Source organism: Hydractinia symbiolongicarpus, chromosome 11 (assembly GCF_029227915.1).
Source record: "Hydractinia symbiolongicarpus strain clone_291-10 chromosome 11, HSymV2.1, whole genome shotgun sequence".
In the NCBI taxonomy this organism is placed as follows: domain Eukaryota; kingdom Metazoa; phylum Cnidaria; class Hydrozoa; order Anthoathecata; family Hydractiniidae; genus Hydractinia; species Hydractinia symbiolongicarpus.
Genome location: NC_079885.1, coordinates 7,980,667 through 7,999,273, shown reverse-complemented (window position 1 = coordinate 7,999,273; position 18,607 = coordinate 7,980,667). Strand labels below are relative to the sequence as shown.

Genomic DNA, 18,607 nt, shown 5'->3' with positions numbered 1-18,607 from the left:
ACTTTGATCGGACAATGAAGCAATTCAGATAGACAATTAACAAAAAAGAAACATATTTCTTATTCTTTATAGGGAACTTTCTTTCAATAATATTGCGTAAGTTGAGGAACCATAAAAATTAACATGGACCAATCAAATTGGGTTATACCTGCAAAAAACAAATCGTTTTTCATAACAGTTCCGAAGTCATAGCAACAAATAACATATTTTCGCACAAATATTTTGGCACTCTAACAAACAGAGCATATAATTACCTTCATATTAATTGTTAAAAATAATGATTAATTAGACTTCTTTCGGAATCAAATTAAAATGTTAACGGAAGAGGGAACCAGTTAACCGTCACGCAATCTAAAATTAAAGATTCTCTTGATAGAACCGCATATATGCAGGCTTTAGACTTTTCTAACTCAGACTAACTGAGACTTTCATAAGTTGATTATAACGTGACAATAAAGAACGCAATTATAATCATTATTCATTCAACCTTGTTATTACCATCATGGACATACAGGAGACACATAAACAAAAAATTGTGATTATTACCCTTAGAAATAAAATGAACCCGTGCAATATTAGCAGGGGTCGTAAATTGCCATAAGTGCAATTTTTGCAAAAACAAAAAGACAGATGCTGCAACGTCAACAAAAAACTTAGTTTAATTTTTTTTTGTGGACGCAGATTTTCTTAAGTTTTTGAGTTCCTTAACCCTATTTAAACCGGGGCTTTGGGTGTTCTAAAAGCAGAGGGTTTGTTTTGGGAGAGTAAAGGCAAGGGTAGAGCTTAAAAATCTAAAAGTACACAAAACTGCATGCTTTGTCCATTGATGTTCGCATTTTAAGAATTAATTTACCAAGAGATATTACCTACCAAGAGTTTTACACTACAAAATTTTGATCTTACCATTGAAACTAACTTTTGTCATAAATTAATATCAGGTACATTTCTAAAAATTCGTCGTGTTTTTTGGGATGTTGATACTTTTAATTACTTACGTACATTTATTTTTCTGCGAAGAAGTATACAGTTTATGACCTAAATAAACTTCTCTTTCAAATCTATTCATGTGGGCTAAATTTTCAATACAAACCATTTTTAGGCTTTCTGAAGGTTGAGTAAAGAAAAGAACAATCTTTTGTGTTCTTAATGCGTTTTTAAACACTGTCCATGTAGTTTCATAAATTTTGAAATTAAGTTTTTCATTAACCCTAACATTGACCAGTGTAAACAGTACCTAAAAATAAAGAGAGCTGTTATAGAGGTTTCTACATTTCTATCTCGCATTTTCGTTTGAGGTACGAATTAGAAAATTATAGAATTTAATTTCCCGACTTTTCCCTTACTTTTAAATAAACTTTTTATATAACCTTCTTCAACTTAACTTTGTCCAGGGAAGATGTTTTTTGCAGTTTACTTTTTGGTAAATATGCCGTTCGTTAAATTAAATGATTAAATGGAAGATATTTAATTATTAGTCTATAGTTTTAACGCTTCTTTTAATACATATAAGTTAAAAACAATATTCTTACATTTAATATGAAGATTGTTTTTAAATTAATATGTACCAGCTATGGTTTGTAAACTAAAAACTTGTCCTTTAAAAAAAGTTACAAACTTTACAAATAAAATAATTGAGTATCATTAACCTTTAAATGTTTCATTGTTTATTTAGCATATATACCTGTTTGTTTGAAGCCAACGCCATATCTTTCTTCCTGCAAAGGTCAAATAGAAGTCGTTAACCCCCGTGAGTTTCCTACTTTTTTTTTCAAAACAGTGGAATGAGTAAATACTATGAATCAGATTTATTTTTAAACTCCACGCAAATGTAGATTGTAATACGCATGGAAGCACTAGTTTCGGTATTCAGAAAAGGGAACGTATGGGAAAGTATTTTCTTCGTCTGTTACCCTGTCAAAATACTTGATTAAAATTCGACCGTATTTTAACACCTCATATGATAGCAAAAAATGACTCCTGATAGAAAAAAAGACTTTGTTTGCCACAATCACATTGTGACTAATTAAATTCTATAATTTTCTAATTCATACCTCAAACGAAAATAACTTTATTTATTATTATCTTTATCTCTTTATCACTTATATATCTACCGTATATATTTCTTTCCTCAATATATATCCTACAAATATCATTCTAATCTAAGGGTGGGTGGAAGGGCCAATTCTATCGACTTGTGATGAGTCGTAAGATGATACACCCGTAAAAAAACTAGGACATGTGATTAAGGCGCGCCAAAGAAACAAAATAAATTTCTGTACCTGTAACGGTCTAGTTCCTACGGTTTTCTGTCTTTTAACAACAACTTTACTTAACCATTAAAGCCTATCAGAAATATTGCAGCTCGTGGATTCATACAATCATTTTTGTTAGTAAATTTCTAATGGTTATCATTGCTACCCATATTTTTTAGTCCTTGTGGTCCGGCCGGAATCATTGTCTGTATTCATTATACATCCCTCAATGAATACAAGAGATGTGGTAGGAGGGGAGGAGGTGTTGTGGAGATTTACCGGACTTCATCTCGTGTTTATCACCTGCATTCTTACTCTCACCCAAATCAATCTTTTCGACCATTATTATTTTCAAAAACGTTTGATGACGCCTTCACGTAAATTAGGTTTAACTCTGGGAAACAAAACAAAGATAATCAAATAAACAGAAATACAATTAATGACATCACACACTGTCATATAATTACCGCTCCATTAGTCATTGCTGGAAGCACCACAATTAAAACAAGGAAAATGATTAGCTCGTTAAAAAGAATGTTAACATTATTATAATTTCATAACTTATTCGCCATTGGTCAAATGTGTGTTGCTTCTCGGCGCTTTAGGAAAACACACTTGGATGCAGAGGAGAAGCAAATAATTAATATATTAGAATCAACATTATATATATAAACATACATAAAAATTGCGTATAAGTGGATATTTTTTTGGTTGATTTGATTAAATTAGAAAAGATATTCTACAAAGAAGAACTTTCTCACCACTATATCACATAATTTTGTTCTCATAAGATTGAAAGAGAAATGTTAAGGTGTCCAGCAATTTCTAAATCAATTGGACTGCTATTTATAGTACTGGGACTTATTTTCACTATCTATGGTCACATCGCTGATCAACGCTGTTGCGAAGATGATGCTGAAAAAGAAGAAGAGGATATTGAATACGAAAATAAAGGCAGTGTGAACACGGATGTTATTAAATACTCGAAAAACATCGGACCCGTAGTTATAATTGTTGGGTTTATTTTCATTATTGTGTCTATCGTATTTGAAAGGCGATACCATGAAAGTCCTAAAAACAATAACACCAGCGACAACACGAACAATGCTCAGCTGGGGGCACTTGATTTACTGACCGATATTGAAATCATGAGCAGAAATCATGTTGCTAGACAACAAAGAATACATAGTTTTTCAACCATGTCTGTCATGGACTTGTCTCATAGAAATTCTATTTTACCGATACTACCGAGCTACGAAGAGTCGGTTGTTTATTTAGGTAAGTTTAAATCATTTTGTATTTGGCATCGTCTCCTAAAACGTCGTTACATAATAACGACATCGGGGAAATTGACGCCATTCTAATAAACAACTCGATTATAATGTCGTAAATGTAAAAAAAATTTTCTTAGTGGTAGCAATATTTTGGATGGCGGTCATATTACAGTCTGTTTCATATTGTTTCTTGATATTTATGTTTATCTACCACAACAATTCTTTCCGCGTTCTCATTAGAAAAGCCCGTAGTAATATTACCACAAAAATAACAAGAATTTATTAACGACCTATATAGACTACTATCCACAAAGAAACCACCGCATTTTCATTTAACTGATGCCAGCAAAAAGTACATTCTAAACAAAGGCGTAATTATATAATATGTAATAAAAAAAGTCTTTTCTGACTAATTTCCCCATTATACGTGGTAATAAAATATTTTAATATATCTAATTATCACATGTAAATATATCCTAAAGCACCTAGAAAATGATGCGCTCTGGAAGTGCTAAAAATTGCAAAATTATATAAGATTTAAGATCATGGAACATTTTGTAATATCCTTTAAGGACACGCTTAAAAACATATTAAGGATTTTAGCAATATCCATTTTGGCAAGATTTGTGAAAATTTCGCAACTTATGGTGGCTTAAAAACAAGTCAGTTTCCGCGATTATTTCTTTTGGCAATGTCTAGTCGTCTCCGCTGAACAATGTTGAGCAATTTTTCACATTATAAATTTTTTTTTTTTACCTGGCACTTTCCCACAGCCAAAGACTGTGATTGATTCCCAGAATGCATTCTCGAATGTTTAAACTTCATTGTCATTTCTTAACCTCGTTTCGAAATGTAACCAGGCTATTTCAATATAGTTTGTTATGTTATTTTGCAATTGACAAATAATGTTGATTTTGTTTCTAGGTGCGAACTCTCCTTCTTTGCCATCATATGGTTATTTGGACACTTCTCCTCCTGCATACGACAGTGTGATTTCATCGACGTAAAACACGGGACATATTACAGGAGACTTATTAACGCATGTGCAGTGAATAAAGTAATATAAAGCTTTGTATCGACATACAATATCGGTAAAAATTTTAACAATTAGACATCTAAATGATGTGGAATCTCAAAACGTTGGCAAGAACCACATTTTGCTATGAAAAATGCTATGTTCAATCAACTTAAAATACCAAGGTGATACTTTGGTATGAGCGTTGAGGCAGCCCCCTAGCTACCTGAAAACAGAATATCAAATCTGGTTAATTTGTATCTTAGATCCGCAGGTTATGAATATTAAACTGGTTAATGCTTGTCTCGATACAAACCATCTCTCATTAACAATAATGGCGGACGCCTTATTGTCGCAATTCCAGCAGAGACAAAGCGGATGTGGCTTAATCATCTGCTCAATTATTTCAAATTGTTGTTTATACTTTTCTGTGTTGATATTATTTATTTATTAATTTATTTATGTTGTCAAAAAAGAAATTATTAGAAAATGTGAAGTTTTATTGGGAAACAAATGCATTGTATTTCCTGTATATGGCCGTTTTTAGAAAATGACAATTCTGTTCTGTTTTGCTCACTTGTGTATGATTATGTTATCAGTTGTGTTTACAACATACCATTATATCAACAGAATAACTACTATCATACACCTTCTAATTAGATTATCAATCAACCAAAGGAAAAAAACAGGGAATGTTATTCCGGTTTATTTGATGCGTATTTCTGGTTTTGAACAATGTTGATGTTATAGGGAGAATGTAGTCTATCGTTAAAACTTTTGATTCTGTTTATTGTAGCAGACAAAAGATTTGAACCTTAAAAGCCTTTATTATATTACCTGCTGCTGCAAGAACTTTTAAGGAAGCTACCATTTTTAAACTGTCTCATTTTCCTGAAAAAATTTATTTCAACTCAGCTAGTTAATAAATCAACTTAAGCCTTACACTTTTCACCTGCTCACAAAACACAGTGTCCACTGCATGGGTAGTAATTCACACAATAACTGCTTAAGATCAAGGCTTGTTTAATTCTACTGATATTTTGGGGTCATTAATTGACAGTAGACGGCTTCAGGCGGCAGACCAACCAGATAAAGCAATCTCTCTGATGAGCATTGTAACTAAGAATCTGTCGAAGAGTGAAAGTAAAAAGATGCGAAAGTTGTGAAATTTTGCGACAAAAAACTTTCGCGAATTGTAATTTTGTAACAAATTCGCGTTAAAATTTTCGCAAAAAAAAAACACTTCATTTGTAAGGGAAATTGTCAGAATATTGAGAACCTTTCCCCCTCTCCCCCAATTTTTTTATTCTACAGGTGAAAGTCAACCTCAAATTTCCTACCAAGCATTAAAAAATTGTTACTAGCCAACAATGTCTGAAAGCCCCCCTAACAAGGTGAACAGTGACTGTTGCCAAAAGAACTGAAAACCTTTGGTTAAATCTCGGGTTGTTTATAATATTTTTAAAGCGATAGATTTGTTGAGAATATGGCCCTGTTTTGGTCACACTAAAATACAAAAGGATTACAGACTAATGTGCCGAACAGATATTTAGAAACTCTTTTTGTCTTTTTTTGCGAGCAAAAAATTTTATACCCTTTTTCTTTCACTAAAAAAGACAACCTTATCCTCAGGGTCTTGTGGCCCCCGAGTCGTTATTACGGAGCGATCACTATCAAATTATTCAAAAAAGCAATTTTGAAGACTAGCAATAGTGTAATTAAAAGTAAAAAATAGAATTAGTTTCTTGGTGTCATCTTATAATGTCTGCCCTTCATTCCTGGAATGATCATATATCAATCATTTGAACTGAAATAAGAAAACTGTTTCTCTCTACAAATTGTTTTCTCCACATTCTGACGCAAATTTATTGGTAGTTCTTTCTTGGTCACTTGCGCGTGGGTGCGAAGCGGATTCTTTATTTAGAAATACACTAATTTCACCCACAGCCTTTTATCAAATCATTTGTATCTGTATTAAAATTTCAGAGTTCACCTGCTTCATTCTTATCATCAACCCGAAAACGAGTTTGTTTTAAAATGTCGGATTTCTGATTATTTTTGTTACGTTTTAAATTTTGTTAAAAGTATCCAAAAACAGTGGACATAAGAATTTTAAATTAAATTTTCTTTTTCAACCTCCGGAAAGTGCTTCAAACTTGCAAACTGTTCAATTACGCCTCGTTTTAAAGAAGAGGTCAAACAGAGAGCAATTATACAAAACCCCTGTCGAATGATTAACAACACGCGGTGGAAATTTTAAAGAAACCATGTTATCTATCGGTTTAAACAAAGTTAAGTGAGGAACAATTACATTGTTAATTCCATAAGCTTGGATATTAAAATCTACCTAAGAGATCCTATCTTTCTCTTCAGGCATAAGGTCCAAGGTTATCTTTCTTTCACAACATCTCCTTGATTATATTTTGAGTGAGTAAGAATTAAATAAAGCTTTGGGAGTGAAACGAGTGAAAAGGGCTTGTGAACGAGGTTGTAAAGGCGTAATGTTACTAGTTTGTATAATAGGTACGATAGACTGGTGACGAAATACAAGTTGGGGCTGCACCAAATTTAAAGATAATATCATTTTTTGTTTACTTCAAGCAAGAAGATAAGCTAATGATGTCTTATCAAGACATGTCAAATATAATCCTAATTCGCGGGCAGATACTTAAGAATGGTTTAATTAAAATTGTACAGGACAGGGGGACTGGAAAAGAAACTGTTAAAACCACATCATTCCACACTTAACCACACCAGTCAACAGAACTGAGCCGCCTTACGTGGTCAACTATTTCTAATTGCTGTTCCAACCCCTAAATGTCAAACTATTTATGCTTCAAAATACTTTGTTTTGAACTTTTGTTTCCTGTTTATTTGAGCGGCTGTGAAGTGAATAAATTTACTTCAAACGGATATTATTTAAGAAAAAGGAAACATGGCGGAATAAAAAGAAAACATGAGTTTGTCAAGCAATTTTTAAATTGAAATAACTTGTTTCTTTCTGGTCGATCTATATCGCGATGTTTGCAGTAATATAAAAGCTACTTCATACCCAGGGACTATCGCACTGTTTTGATAAAACACTACTGTCCCTGGATTTGAGGTTATTAGTAAAGTGTTTAAACATATGGTGTATTCGCCCTGGGTTTGTAAACTTAAAAGAAAAGTGTTTATAAATTAATGGAAGTAGAATCTTGGACGAAAAAATTGAGACAAACCCAGTCTTCAGACAAACTTTTTTGACATTTTACCCTTTCCAAAAATTTTTACCCTTTATGTTTCCGGGGGTCATAGCACAGCCACTTCAACCCACATTAACCTTTTTTCACTGCGATAGAACACGTTTTGGTTAATCTGTGGTCGAGTTCAGGTTTTATATTTGTAAAATGTGTACCTAATAATGCGAGTAAAAGTTATAGAGGAATCAACCATTGCTAAAATTAATTTGGTATGTAGTGTTCCCAACCGGTCGCCGAAAGCAGATACGGAGTTGTTGATTGATCCTTATAAATCATTCTCATTGCAATAAATACTAAATAATATTATTTTTACTGGTGCAAAGAGTTTACATCACGCGAGACGAGTCAATCCAGCGACAGTTACTGTGTGAAAAAAAGTGACTTTAAGATTTTCGAATCTCAATTTTTTATGTATTAATTATCGAAGTAAAATGTTATGCATCTCTCGACATTAAAATACAATAGCTATATCCAACCTCGATCCCAGCGCTTGTAGCGTTTTTTTATATGAGAGTGAAATGCGTACGTACAGGGCGTGGGATCGTGGTTGTTATTACATCAAGGTAATACGTATTTGGAGCATTTATTACGTGTGTGTTTTATTGCTAAAATTTAAGAAAAAAGATATACTAGCATTTTCGTTACCAGGGTTCTGTTGTTGAAAATTGTACCTGGCTGATGTTTATGTTAATATGTTCCGTAGCATGAAATCAACACTTTTTTTAAGAAATCTTAATAGCTTATTTTTGATGAAGAGGACTATGATTTCAGATTTGTAGCTTATGGTGTAGCTGTATATATATTATATTCCTTGGTAATAAAGTGAGGAAACATTCTGTCTATACTTCTTTTGCTTTTGTGTTGCAACCATACGGATGTATTACAATCATAAAACACAGAGAAATACCTTACATGGGATACCAAGTTATATCTTTATTGACCATTATTCACAGACATGGCTAACAAACTCTGCTGCTAAAGTTTTTCTTCGTTCAATTGGCAACTACGTCATTAATTTAAGACATTAAAAATTTCGCAGGGCAGCGATAAAAGAAATGTCTACTCTGTAGTTCCAAATAGGCGAGATGGGTAGAGAAAGGGTGGTGGTGGATGGGGGTGGAGGGTGTTGGTGGGTAGTGATGGTTGGGGGGTGGCGGTGAGCTAGAGTACATCCGCAATTTTTTTTAAATATGGCAGATTTTTATGAAAAGATACAACTATAGCTACGTTTGGATGACTTTCTCAAAGAAAATTTCAATTAGAATATATATTTCTTTTGATTTTTTTTAAATAATTTTATACACCATCAGTGATTGTTCGCGTCCAACCTTCTGCTTCCAGCAGTTATCAGAATGACCATCCATGTCATATTTGACTTGCTGTGTAGGGCCGTACCAGCATTCGCCGTAGAATTGAATACCGAAATACTAAAAGAATAGAGATCTTTCTTATTCTGTGGTTTTGAAGAATATTTGTAGGTACAGTATTTCTCCCAGCGTAAATAAATCTTATTCAGGCTGAGGTGTAGGGAGACAAGTGGAGTGCAGGGGTGGGGTTGGGGTGATGGTAGGGGTGGGGCAGGGATTGGGCGGGGTTTGGGGTGGAAAAAATCCCCAGCAGCATAACTTGCGTTGGGCTCATCTGGTGCATTATCTTGCTTGGAGAGATATTTTTTCACTATTTAGGGTTGAATTGAATAATTTTATATGATAGAGATCCCATTTTCGCGGAAATCTACTTTACGTATTTTCTCGATTCTTCGTCGAAATTTATTTCATATTTTCCTTTCATTATCATCAGACAGACTTCTTATTTGTGCAATGCCAAAAGGTAGTGAGGGTTGGGTGGAATACACGCTTTTTTATAAAAGAGCACGGTTTACAAGAATATCAGGCTGAGATTTGAATTTCAAAACAAAAGGTCTATTAAAGTAAAAGCCGATTAAACTTCTTTTCTACAGTGGGCCAATTAAAACTAAGGTCGAGTTGACGAAGTGTTAAGAAACAGTCATGTTGTAACAAAGTTTCAATGTGATTGATTACGTTAAAAGAAAAGGTAAAAAGACTAAGAACTGAGTTCTAAAAATAGTTTTCTTACGGTGTATCCTAACGAACGCACATGGTTGGCACATCGCACTACAATTTTTGATATATTTTTCCATTCGATAAATGGTCGCATGTTAACATGATGAGGAAATGGATGTGGACTGGTGTGGTTGTCGTTAAAGCATCCAATTTGTTGAACTGAAAATAAAATACATTTTTTTGACTAAGGACTAAGGATAACTTTTTTGTCCTTCCTCCTGTCGCTGACAGTAAGGATCCAGTGAAAGAATTTGATTGAGATGAGTTTTTGACATGTTAAAGCAAGTGAACAAAGTCACTGTATGCTTTGTCTGCTATTAAAAAATCATCAAATCTGCAACGCACCCACATCAATCAGGTAAGAAGCTGATATTTTTTCTTTCCTTAATGAGGGAGGGAAATTTACATCATAAAGACAATGATCTACCCTCTTTGATTTTTCTTAGAGTGAATATTAATAAAAGGAGATTTTGCATCGTATCAAGATATAATTGGTTTGATTTCAGAGACTAGCACGGGAAGAAGCTCAGGATTCAGATCTACAACTTATCGAAATAAAACTCACAATTTACTTTTTTCTTTGTTGTGGTTTGCGTGGCCATTGTTGTGGTTGGTGTGGCCAGTGTTGTGGTTTGTGTGGCCAGTGTTGTGATTGGTGTGGCTAGCGTTGTTGTTTGTGTGGCCAGTGTTGTGGTTTGTGTAGCGGTTGTGTGTTCTACGAAAATAAAATGTTTTTTCAAAACACTGAAAAGCTTTAAAATAGTTCGTATTTTTATCATTACACGAATCTACTAAAATATTACCTTGAATCGAAATGTTCAACGTAGAAACATCCTCCACAAAAAGAAATAAAAATTTCGAGCGCGGGAAAATAATTACTAGAAGGGCCTTATCTGACCCTACCTGGCCATGGAACATAATTCCTAAAAACAACAAAAATAAAAAAACAAGGAGTAAAAGTTGATTAACTTTTAACTTACTGTTTGAATCACATGTGCCATTTTTGATGTAAACGTCATCTAAGGCTATATCGGCAAGGAAACTGGTGCCCATTCTTGCTTCGAAGACAATCTAAAGAATTAGCATGCTTGTTTTTCAAATCTTGTACAGGCTTGTTTCCTATACTTGCTTTGCGTTTGTTACAATTTTTACCGATTAGATGGCTTAGATTTCTAAAGCGTAGAAAGAACTTATGGCGCGTACAAAAAAATTGAGCTAAAATCCGGGAAATGTGGGCACAGGACTTCTAACTTCGAATTTCTTACAATATTATTTAGGCTGTTTCTATATTAGATTCACGAAACATTGGAACTGTTAAAGTTCACTTGTCAATGTTTACAACGGACGTTGGAATTAGAATCTTAGATTATTTGGTTAGATCCAAACTCAAGCTTTGCTAATTGTTGCCAACGCACGACAATTTTCCCGATATCTTAGGCGCTCGTGGGTGATAACGTAAATCAATTTGTAGCTAATTCCAGTATGACAGAAAACATGATTAGCTCATGCTTAACCTTGTGTACCAGACTAGCGAAGTTGCAGACGTTTGTCGCTAAATTCTTTTTAAATGTTATTCTCCGCTCGCACTTCCACAGACTGTCGACTGCCAACTATTGGCGAGTTAATACTTCTAGTTATCTTTGTAAAATGGCAAGAAAACTTCCTTTGTGCTTGTATTTAGCAAAAATTGCAGTGAAAGTATCAAAACAAATGGAAGTGGAAAACAACATAACGACAATTTAACGAGAATCTAGCGATGACAACGACATCATAAACGAAAAAAAACGACACAAATAACCACATGGCGAACATCAGTACGAATGAAATCTCACTTTATGTTTATACGCACTATTGTACGTGACATTCATATGCTTCCATTTCATTCCTTGCTCCCCCTGTAGTGATGATAAAGTGCGCTGTACGTAACCTGATTGGTTGCGTTCTTGCAGATAAACAAATAAATCTCCTATTCCCGTGCCGTACATGTGGTACCAAAAAGATAAACATCGTCCGTTTGTGACGTCATACTCGTGCTCAGTCTCCAATACCGCTGTGGCTTTTTTTGGAACAAATGAAGCTTCAGCGTATATGTAAAATCCTTTTTCTATATTTAAATAATTTGATTTTTTAAGCAAGCCTAAAGAAGTTGCATCTAACCATGAAGACCTCCATCTTATACCTCCATGAGATGAACTAATACTTACTTGCTGTCGTGAGAAACCGATAATAAAAAAAACAACTAAAAAATCTTGTAGCCAGCCACATGATAGTCATTTAAAGTTGTGTGCTTTTTATAAAGTATTGATAAAAACAGAAATTTTGGTACAATTTTTTGAATTTGCAACCGTCCTTTGCACTTATTGGGATTTGTAGACAAATAAAAAGAAAGTGATTGTACATACGGTTTGTATGATCACCCTCAGGTCCAGTCCTCGAACTAGGTGTTTTTCCTTTGTGTCGAATCCATTTATACGTTGAAGTAGATTTATCGACCCATACGCCGCAAAAATCAAATGAGAACTCGCAGTCGTTTGGACCTGAAAGAAAAACGTCAGCATAGTGTCAGAATCACATACCAGTGTAAAATTGTCGTTGATTAATTCTTTGCCCTAACGACTTTTTATTCCAAAGGCAGTACAAAAACAGAAATTCCAAAAAAATATATATATTTAGGACCTACTTGCGAAATTATTATACCTAAATAGCACGATTTTTCTTCACACGGGCTAGATGAAACTTTGTCTCCGAAACAATTTTTTCCACTATGTTTGGGCATGGGATTCGTGCATTCTCTGTGACGTGTCTTTGTTCCCCAATTACATGTAGCTGAACATTTCGTCCAACTGCTCCATCTACCCCAATGGCCATCGATGGGTGCTATATTACATGCAATATAGAAGATAACACAGTTTTTTGCCTATTCTCAGCTTTTTAAATATTTCTGTACCTTAAAAACAAAGAAATTTTTGCGGTTTTTATTTTCGGACCTTATTCGCAAAATTAAATTACGCAAAATTGAACTTTAAAAAGGCAATGTCAGAAATAATTCCTCAAAAGTAGACAAAATTGATCAATCGCCAAAATAAGTTCCGCAAAAACATTTTCCTCTTCGCAAAATTTCATGGGATTTTGATAATGGAGTATGAAGCGGAAGTAGTGGGCGTGAGCTGCAAAAACTAAAAACTACTAATATAAAAATAACGTGAAGATAAAAACCGTTGCAAACAGTATTTTGCTGAAATGAAATATGAATTTTCTCTATAACCTGTTTCGGTGACATGCAAAAGAACCTGTATGTTCTGAGAGCAGATGAGACAACCACGGTTGATGACGGATTATAACATTTTTTGAGAGGTTTCTTCTCTTATGCTTGCGATTACAATGGACCCCCTCTCTATCTCAAACAATTTTACTTCTACTGGTTTTCTGTCTCGACCAAATTAGAAAGGAAGTATGCAACATCAACCCTCAGTTAAAAAAATTCTGCAAAGCGAGCCTTCAAGGCATGATATCAATACCATACTTCCATTGTTGACTGTTCGTATTAATTCTCTGACATCGTTGAGTACTTCTACGACACCTACGCTACCGGATAAAAAATGTGGGACAAAATTTTCAAGGGTGTTAAAAATTTTGTCCAAGGAAAAACATTTTTCGTCTTTTTTTATGCCCAATAAGGTAATTCCTCCCAATATCTTTGAAACTAATCAGGCTTAAAAAGGTTTTAAATTCTAAAACACAAATTTTTCCAACTACACATCCGAAGAACCTCACCATAGCACTCTGCATGAGGACATTTTACTTTTTCCTCTTCAACACCAAATCTGTCGGCATGTGGACACTTGCTGGAATCGTGATGCGTGCAAAATCTTTGCCTAATCTTGTTGCAGTGCTCATCACAAGGACCAAACTCACTCCAAATACTCCAAAAATTGCGAACATTACCTAAAAGTGAACGGAAGTCAAAAGCTTTCAGTATTCACAGTAAGTCTTTCTAGTTCAACTCCGTATGTTTCACTTCATTCTTTTGAGCAAAAATTGGGCTTTTTCCGAAGACATTTTCGTACAAAATTAACCTCTATTCTTATATTGCTTATATTACGGTAAGCCAGATTTTAATGGACTACCCGGAATGCATATAATTATGCAGGATGCATAATTATGCATTTTGCTTAACCATTTCGAATATTTCAAAAGTGAAGCCTGTGTCACACCAAAGTGAGCATGGCTGAAGCAAGTGAAGCAAGCGTGAAGCATGAAGCCACCGTTGAAGCAAGTATATCAAAAAATTTTGATATTCTTGCTTCATTGCTGCATCTGCTTCACGCTTGCTTTATGATTTTTTATGGTGTGAGCAAGTAATGCAAGGTGCACAAGTGAAGCAAATGGTAAAAAACAAAAACAAAAAAACAGAACTTATCATAACAACAAATATGGCAGATGAAAAACTTGCCGAAGTTTTCAGGAAATATACAATTTTGTATGATAAATCGGATAAAGACCACAAAGATAAAAACAAAAGATTCTGACCTTGGAATGATGTTGCGACCGAGTTAGGTTTACAGAATGGTAAGTTGAGAAATCCTATTTTTATAGCTTATATACTTAAAAAATGTGAGCATTGCACCGTCGTTTTTTCAACAACAAATATCCCAAAACCATAACTAAATACTCTTCTTCACCCATGTTTATCAAAAGAATGCAAGTCATCTTCTTGCGCTAGTGTGAGCTACTTGCTTCACCTCTTCCTTCACACTAACTGCGCATGCTTACTTCACTTGCTTCTGCATCTGCTTCATAAGTGTGACACAGGCTTAACTATTCCTGCTTAAAAAACGAGGTTACATTCGTTAAATCATTACGCAAACTCTCCTTCACAGGTGATAGAAATAAAATTAAATTTTAAGCGCGACCTTGATTTTAAAACTTACTTCCGCAATCGTATAATAAGTTAAGTTCAATAACATCTTTTGGACTCAACGCATCTCGCCTTCCTATTGTCGCGTTGATGCTTCTGATTGGCACTATAGTGTTTTCGCCATTTTTACTGAAAGCACGACGACCGTAGTGCATGATGGAACTATAATCGTAGTTAATTCGTTGAATGTCGATGACTTTGTGGCTATGCCTTTCAAAATTGTTTTCGTTGCCTGAAAAGAATTGATAGAGTTTTATTTAAAGAAGAAGAAGAAGAAGAAGAAGAAGAAGAAGAAGAAGAAGAAGAAGAAGAAGAAGAAGAAGAAGAAGAAGAAGAAGAAGAAGAAGAAGAAGAAGAAGAAGAAGAAGAAGAAGAAGAAGAAGAAGAAGAAGAAGAAGAAGAAGAAGAAGAAGAAGAAGAAGAAGAAGAAGAAGAAGAAGAAGAAGAAGAAGAAGAAGAAGAAGAAGAAGAAGAAGAAGAAGAAGAAGAAGAAGAAGAAGAAGAAGAAGAAGAAGAAGAAGAAGAAGAAGAAGAATAGTTTATCGTGTAACGTGTAACGTGCTTTAACAGGTCACATTCACCGTGTTCACAAAATAGAAGAAGAAACTCACCTGGTATGATATTTTCCCAAAATATTTCAACATACTTATTCCGATCTGGTCTCGATTGTTCGTGCCAAAAACCAAGAGCATGTAACACCTCGTGCACGATAATTCCTTTTTTGTGACAGCCGGCAGCGAGACTAACTTCCTGAGACCCTGATGTCCAATATGTTCTTCCAACAGATGACCAACAGCTAAAATAATTAAGCATAATTGACAGGTTAGGAGAAAATGGCGGATTCGTTTCTGATTCTGCTCTTATGACACTTATTTAACTCGGATGAGTATATTTTTGGATGTTATTTTTCAAAAAACCAGAAAAATTTAGTGTAATATATTTTTGTTGCGACTATTCTTCTGACTATTACAATTTTCTCTCTCTTTTTGACAAACGGAAAAATATTTTCCGAAATTAAATTTCTGAACTTGAAGTTGAAGAGCCAAAAACATAAACTTTTGAGATACGAAAATAGACAACGAAATGTACGTTTTCTTCTAAAGAATTTAAATTTTTAATTTTTAAATAAATTGGATTGGGTTGGGTGCATTTTTTTGGATTTCCTTGTGAGTTCTATATTTTTTTCAGCACGCAACTATTTCTATTTACATAAGGATTACGACCATCTACAATCACTTCCATGCTTGTGTGTTCATTCGCCCAATGATTCTTTGTTGTTGGACTTGAAACAAGAATCCAGCTATATCACACAAATTAAACTTATTCTGCACAATGGGCACGCCTGCTTTGTAAGATATTTTAAATAAAAAATTGTACATGCCATAATGGAAGGGAGACTTAAAATACATGTGTTTATATCTCAGTATTGGTAAAATGCACTAACCCGTCCCTTTTTACAAACTTGATCCAATCTTTTTCTGTTGTATGATTTTTAAACGTAATACAACTCTGGTTTGAGATTGTTTTCAAAGCTTCTTCTATCAGGGATCTTTGGAACTCTAGAAAGAATAAGAATCACGATTAAGAAGTCTACACTTCTTCTAAAAAGAAGCTTTTTGTTACCAACGCGTTCTAACCTCTCTATTTCTCTTAAAAATATTTGAATTACACTTTAGTCAAATTCAGTACTATGAATTTGACGCAACATTTATAGTTAATATAAGAAACATCATCCTTGTCCCCAGGATTTCTTGACCTCTGAGCTTACATTCATCAGAAGGCAAAATTCATTGTGAACGAGGTTGCAAAAACTTATGAACAACGACTCTTTCTTACCATTCTGCAGCTTTGCAATACTGTTCGTCAAATATGCATATAACATTGTCCTTTTCGACGAAAGCAGGTTTATATTTTTTAAGGAAATTTTTTTAGCTACTCAAATATCATATTGAAAAATAAGGTTTTACCACTTAAAGCTTTCCTGAAAAGTGAATATCGCAACATTTAACACATTGTGAGCTTTCATTTTTGCTGGCGTAACCACCTGTCGAGATGGCGCGTGGCCTTGTGGTTATGGAGTTCGCTTCGTAATCACAAGGTCCGTGGTCCGGTTCAAAGCGCGGGCATGTTTAGCAAATGCCTTTACCACAGCTACGGGTCAACCCATGCCATGTGAGGGAACACAGGACCCACATTGATAACAGTGTTTCCAACACTGAAGTGGCTATATCCTGGCTATAACAATCTACGCCTATATTCTCACTCAAAGATTTATGCCGGGCAATAAGGTTCCGTCTACTGGCGTATTTTCGAATCAAATGTTACAAATTCTTTGGAGGAAACCGTCAAAGAGGGTAAATGTATAAAAGTTTACCTAAATCAGGAATAATTTCATATGGTACAATTTTATTATGCCAAAGATAATTTCGATCCCGTCGTGCATTTCGTTTTTGCTTGCCAGGCGTATAATGCAGTTCTTTGTGAGGGTCGTCATCTTTGAAGAATATGTCACCTTCCAGTAAATCTTCCGTCGATCCTAACACACCTAAAATAAGGCTTAGATCTTTACTGCTAAACGTCAAATCCAAAATATTTTAAAAAGCGTTTTCCTCCGCGTTGCCTGTCGGATTATTATTTGGGGACTTTTCATGGAAACACTATAGCAGCATATTATTCAAAAAATGTTCCTGGAAATTTAGGCTAAATAAAAGTTAAGAAAAGTAACAAAATGTCAAGGTGCAACTAAAAACACACAAAAAGTGACGGCAATTATTTGGACAGTAAGCTAAATTAGCACCAACCCAACCCACCGCCCTTCAATTCTTGCAAATTTTAAAAAAATCAAAAACCTTTGTTGACTTCTAAAATACTGTCAAGAACATTCTCTTCTACCCAGGTCTCTCTGCTGTCTATATTACCTAAAAAAATTTAATAAAACAAATTTAGTAAAAATTACTGCTTGACGGGATGCTATATATACATATATAATGACAAGCACCCTTCTCCCCAGGACTTTTTGCCTTTTTTACATGAGAAAAGATACTATTTGAGTTCCAGAAGTCGGTAAGAACAGCACTCTCTATGCTAGACAACCACCTAAGATGTTAATCCTACTCTAATTCTAAAGGTTAAGCAAAACAGATAGATTCACACTATTATGGTCTCTGGCATGACTCGACTGGGCATTGAACTCAAGACCTTCCGCATTTGAGGCGAACGCTTTACCATAATGTCACCACTTGCATTGGATTTGCTAACTCTCGTGAGACGCCTTAGTGGGTTGGAGTTTTTCCCACGTTAGAGAAGGGGTTTAAAAAAATCGACGTTGGTTTAAAATCTTACCTATAGTTCTGCATTCCAAAACACGACTTATTAATAACAAAATTATAACGATGAAGTATGGTACCATCTTTTATTTTCATCTTCGTCTTCCAAATGAAATATATTTTACATGCACATGTATATGAAGACTCCAATCTCATTACCAGGATCTTTTTTGCTTTCAAGCGCTGTAAAAAGGCAAAAGCACCTGAAAACAAGGTTGATATATTTTCAAAGGTAGCGGCTGTGTTTAAACGTTATTTACATTGCGGAGGTGTTTATTTGATGTAAAAATATTTGCAACGAGAAGGTAATATGAATTTTTTAACTTTTTTATATTAAACTAACAATTTTTATAAAGTTTTTAATGGCCTAAGTATTATAATGCACTTAACAATTATACAATTTAAGTATTAAAATAGTTTTAAGCCTCTTAACACAAAGTTGGCGGGAATTTGAAAAACCAAAAGAATATAAACTGCTACATAAACCCGCTCTCAAAAA

The 18,607-nt window shown here is 34.3% G+C and overlaps 2 protein-coding genes across 3 annotated transcripts; one reads left to right on the top strand and one right to left on the bottom strand.

Moving 5' to 3' along the window:
- The first annotated feature begins 1,830 nt into the window (after positions 1 to 1,830).
- LOC130614654 (uncharacterized) lies at positions 1,831 to 5,109 on the top strand. Its single transcript, XM_057436089.1, has 2 exons — positions 1,831 to 3,530; positions 4,451 to 5,109. Exons 1-2 carry the CDS (start codon positions 3,056 to 3,058, stop codon positions 4,531 to 4,533), a joined length of 558 nt encoding a protein of 185 aa, XP_057292072.1. The 5' UTR covers positions 1,831 to 3,055; the 3' UTR covers positions 4,534 to 5,109.
- Positions 5,110 to 9,006: 3,897 nt separating this feature from the next.
- On the bottom strand, positions 9,007 to 18,259 carry LOC130614503 (uncharacterized). 2 transcript variants are annotated; one of them, XM_057435930.1, is made up of 14 exons: positions 18,125 to 18,259; positions 17,632 to 17,700; positions 17,157 to 17,327; positions 16,227 to 16,341; positions 15,394 to 15,578; positions 14,796 to 15,014; positions 13,639 to 13,809; positions 12,562 to 12,741; positions 12,267 to 12,401; positions 11,697 to 11,968; positions 10,845 to 10,935; positions 10,430 to 10,579; positions 9,878 to 10,023; positions 9,007 to 9,207 (listed from the first exon to the last, which is right to left on the bottom strand). In XM_057435930.1, the coding sequence occupies exons 1-14, from the start codon at positions 18,189 to 18,191 to the stop codon at positions 9,067 to 9,069; spliced, it is 2,112 nt and encodes a 703-aa protein (XP_057291913.1). In that variant the 5' UTR covers positions 18,192 to 18,259; the 3' UTR covers positions 9,007 to 9,066. The 2 variants fall into 2 exon arrangements, with proteins under 2 accessions (XP_057291913.1, XP_057291914.1); XM_057435931.1 differs by having other exon boundaries at positions 17,157 to 17,318.
- Positions 18,260 to 18,607: the final 348 nt, after the last annotated feature.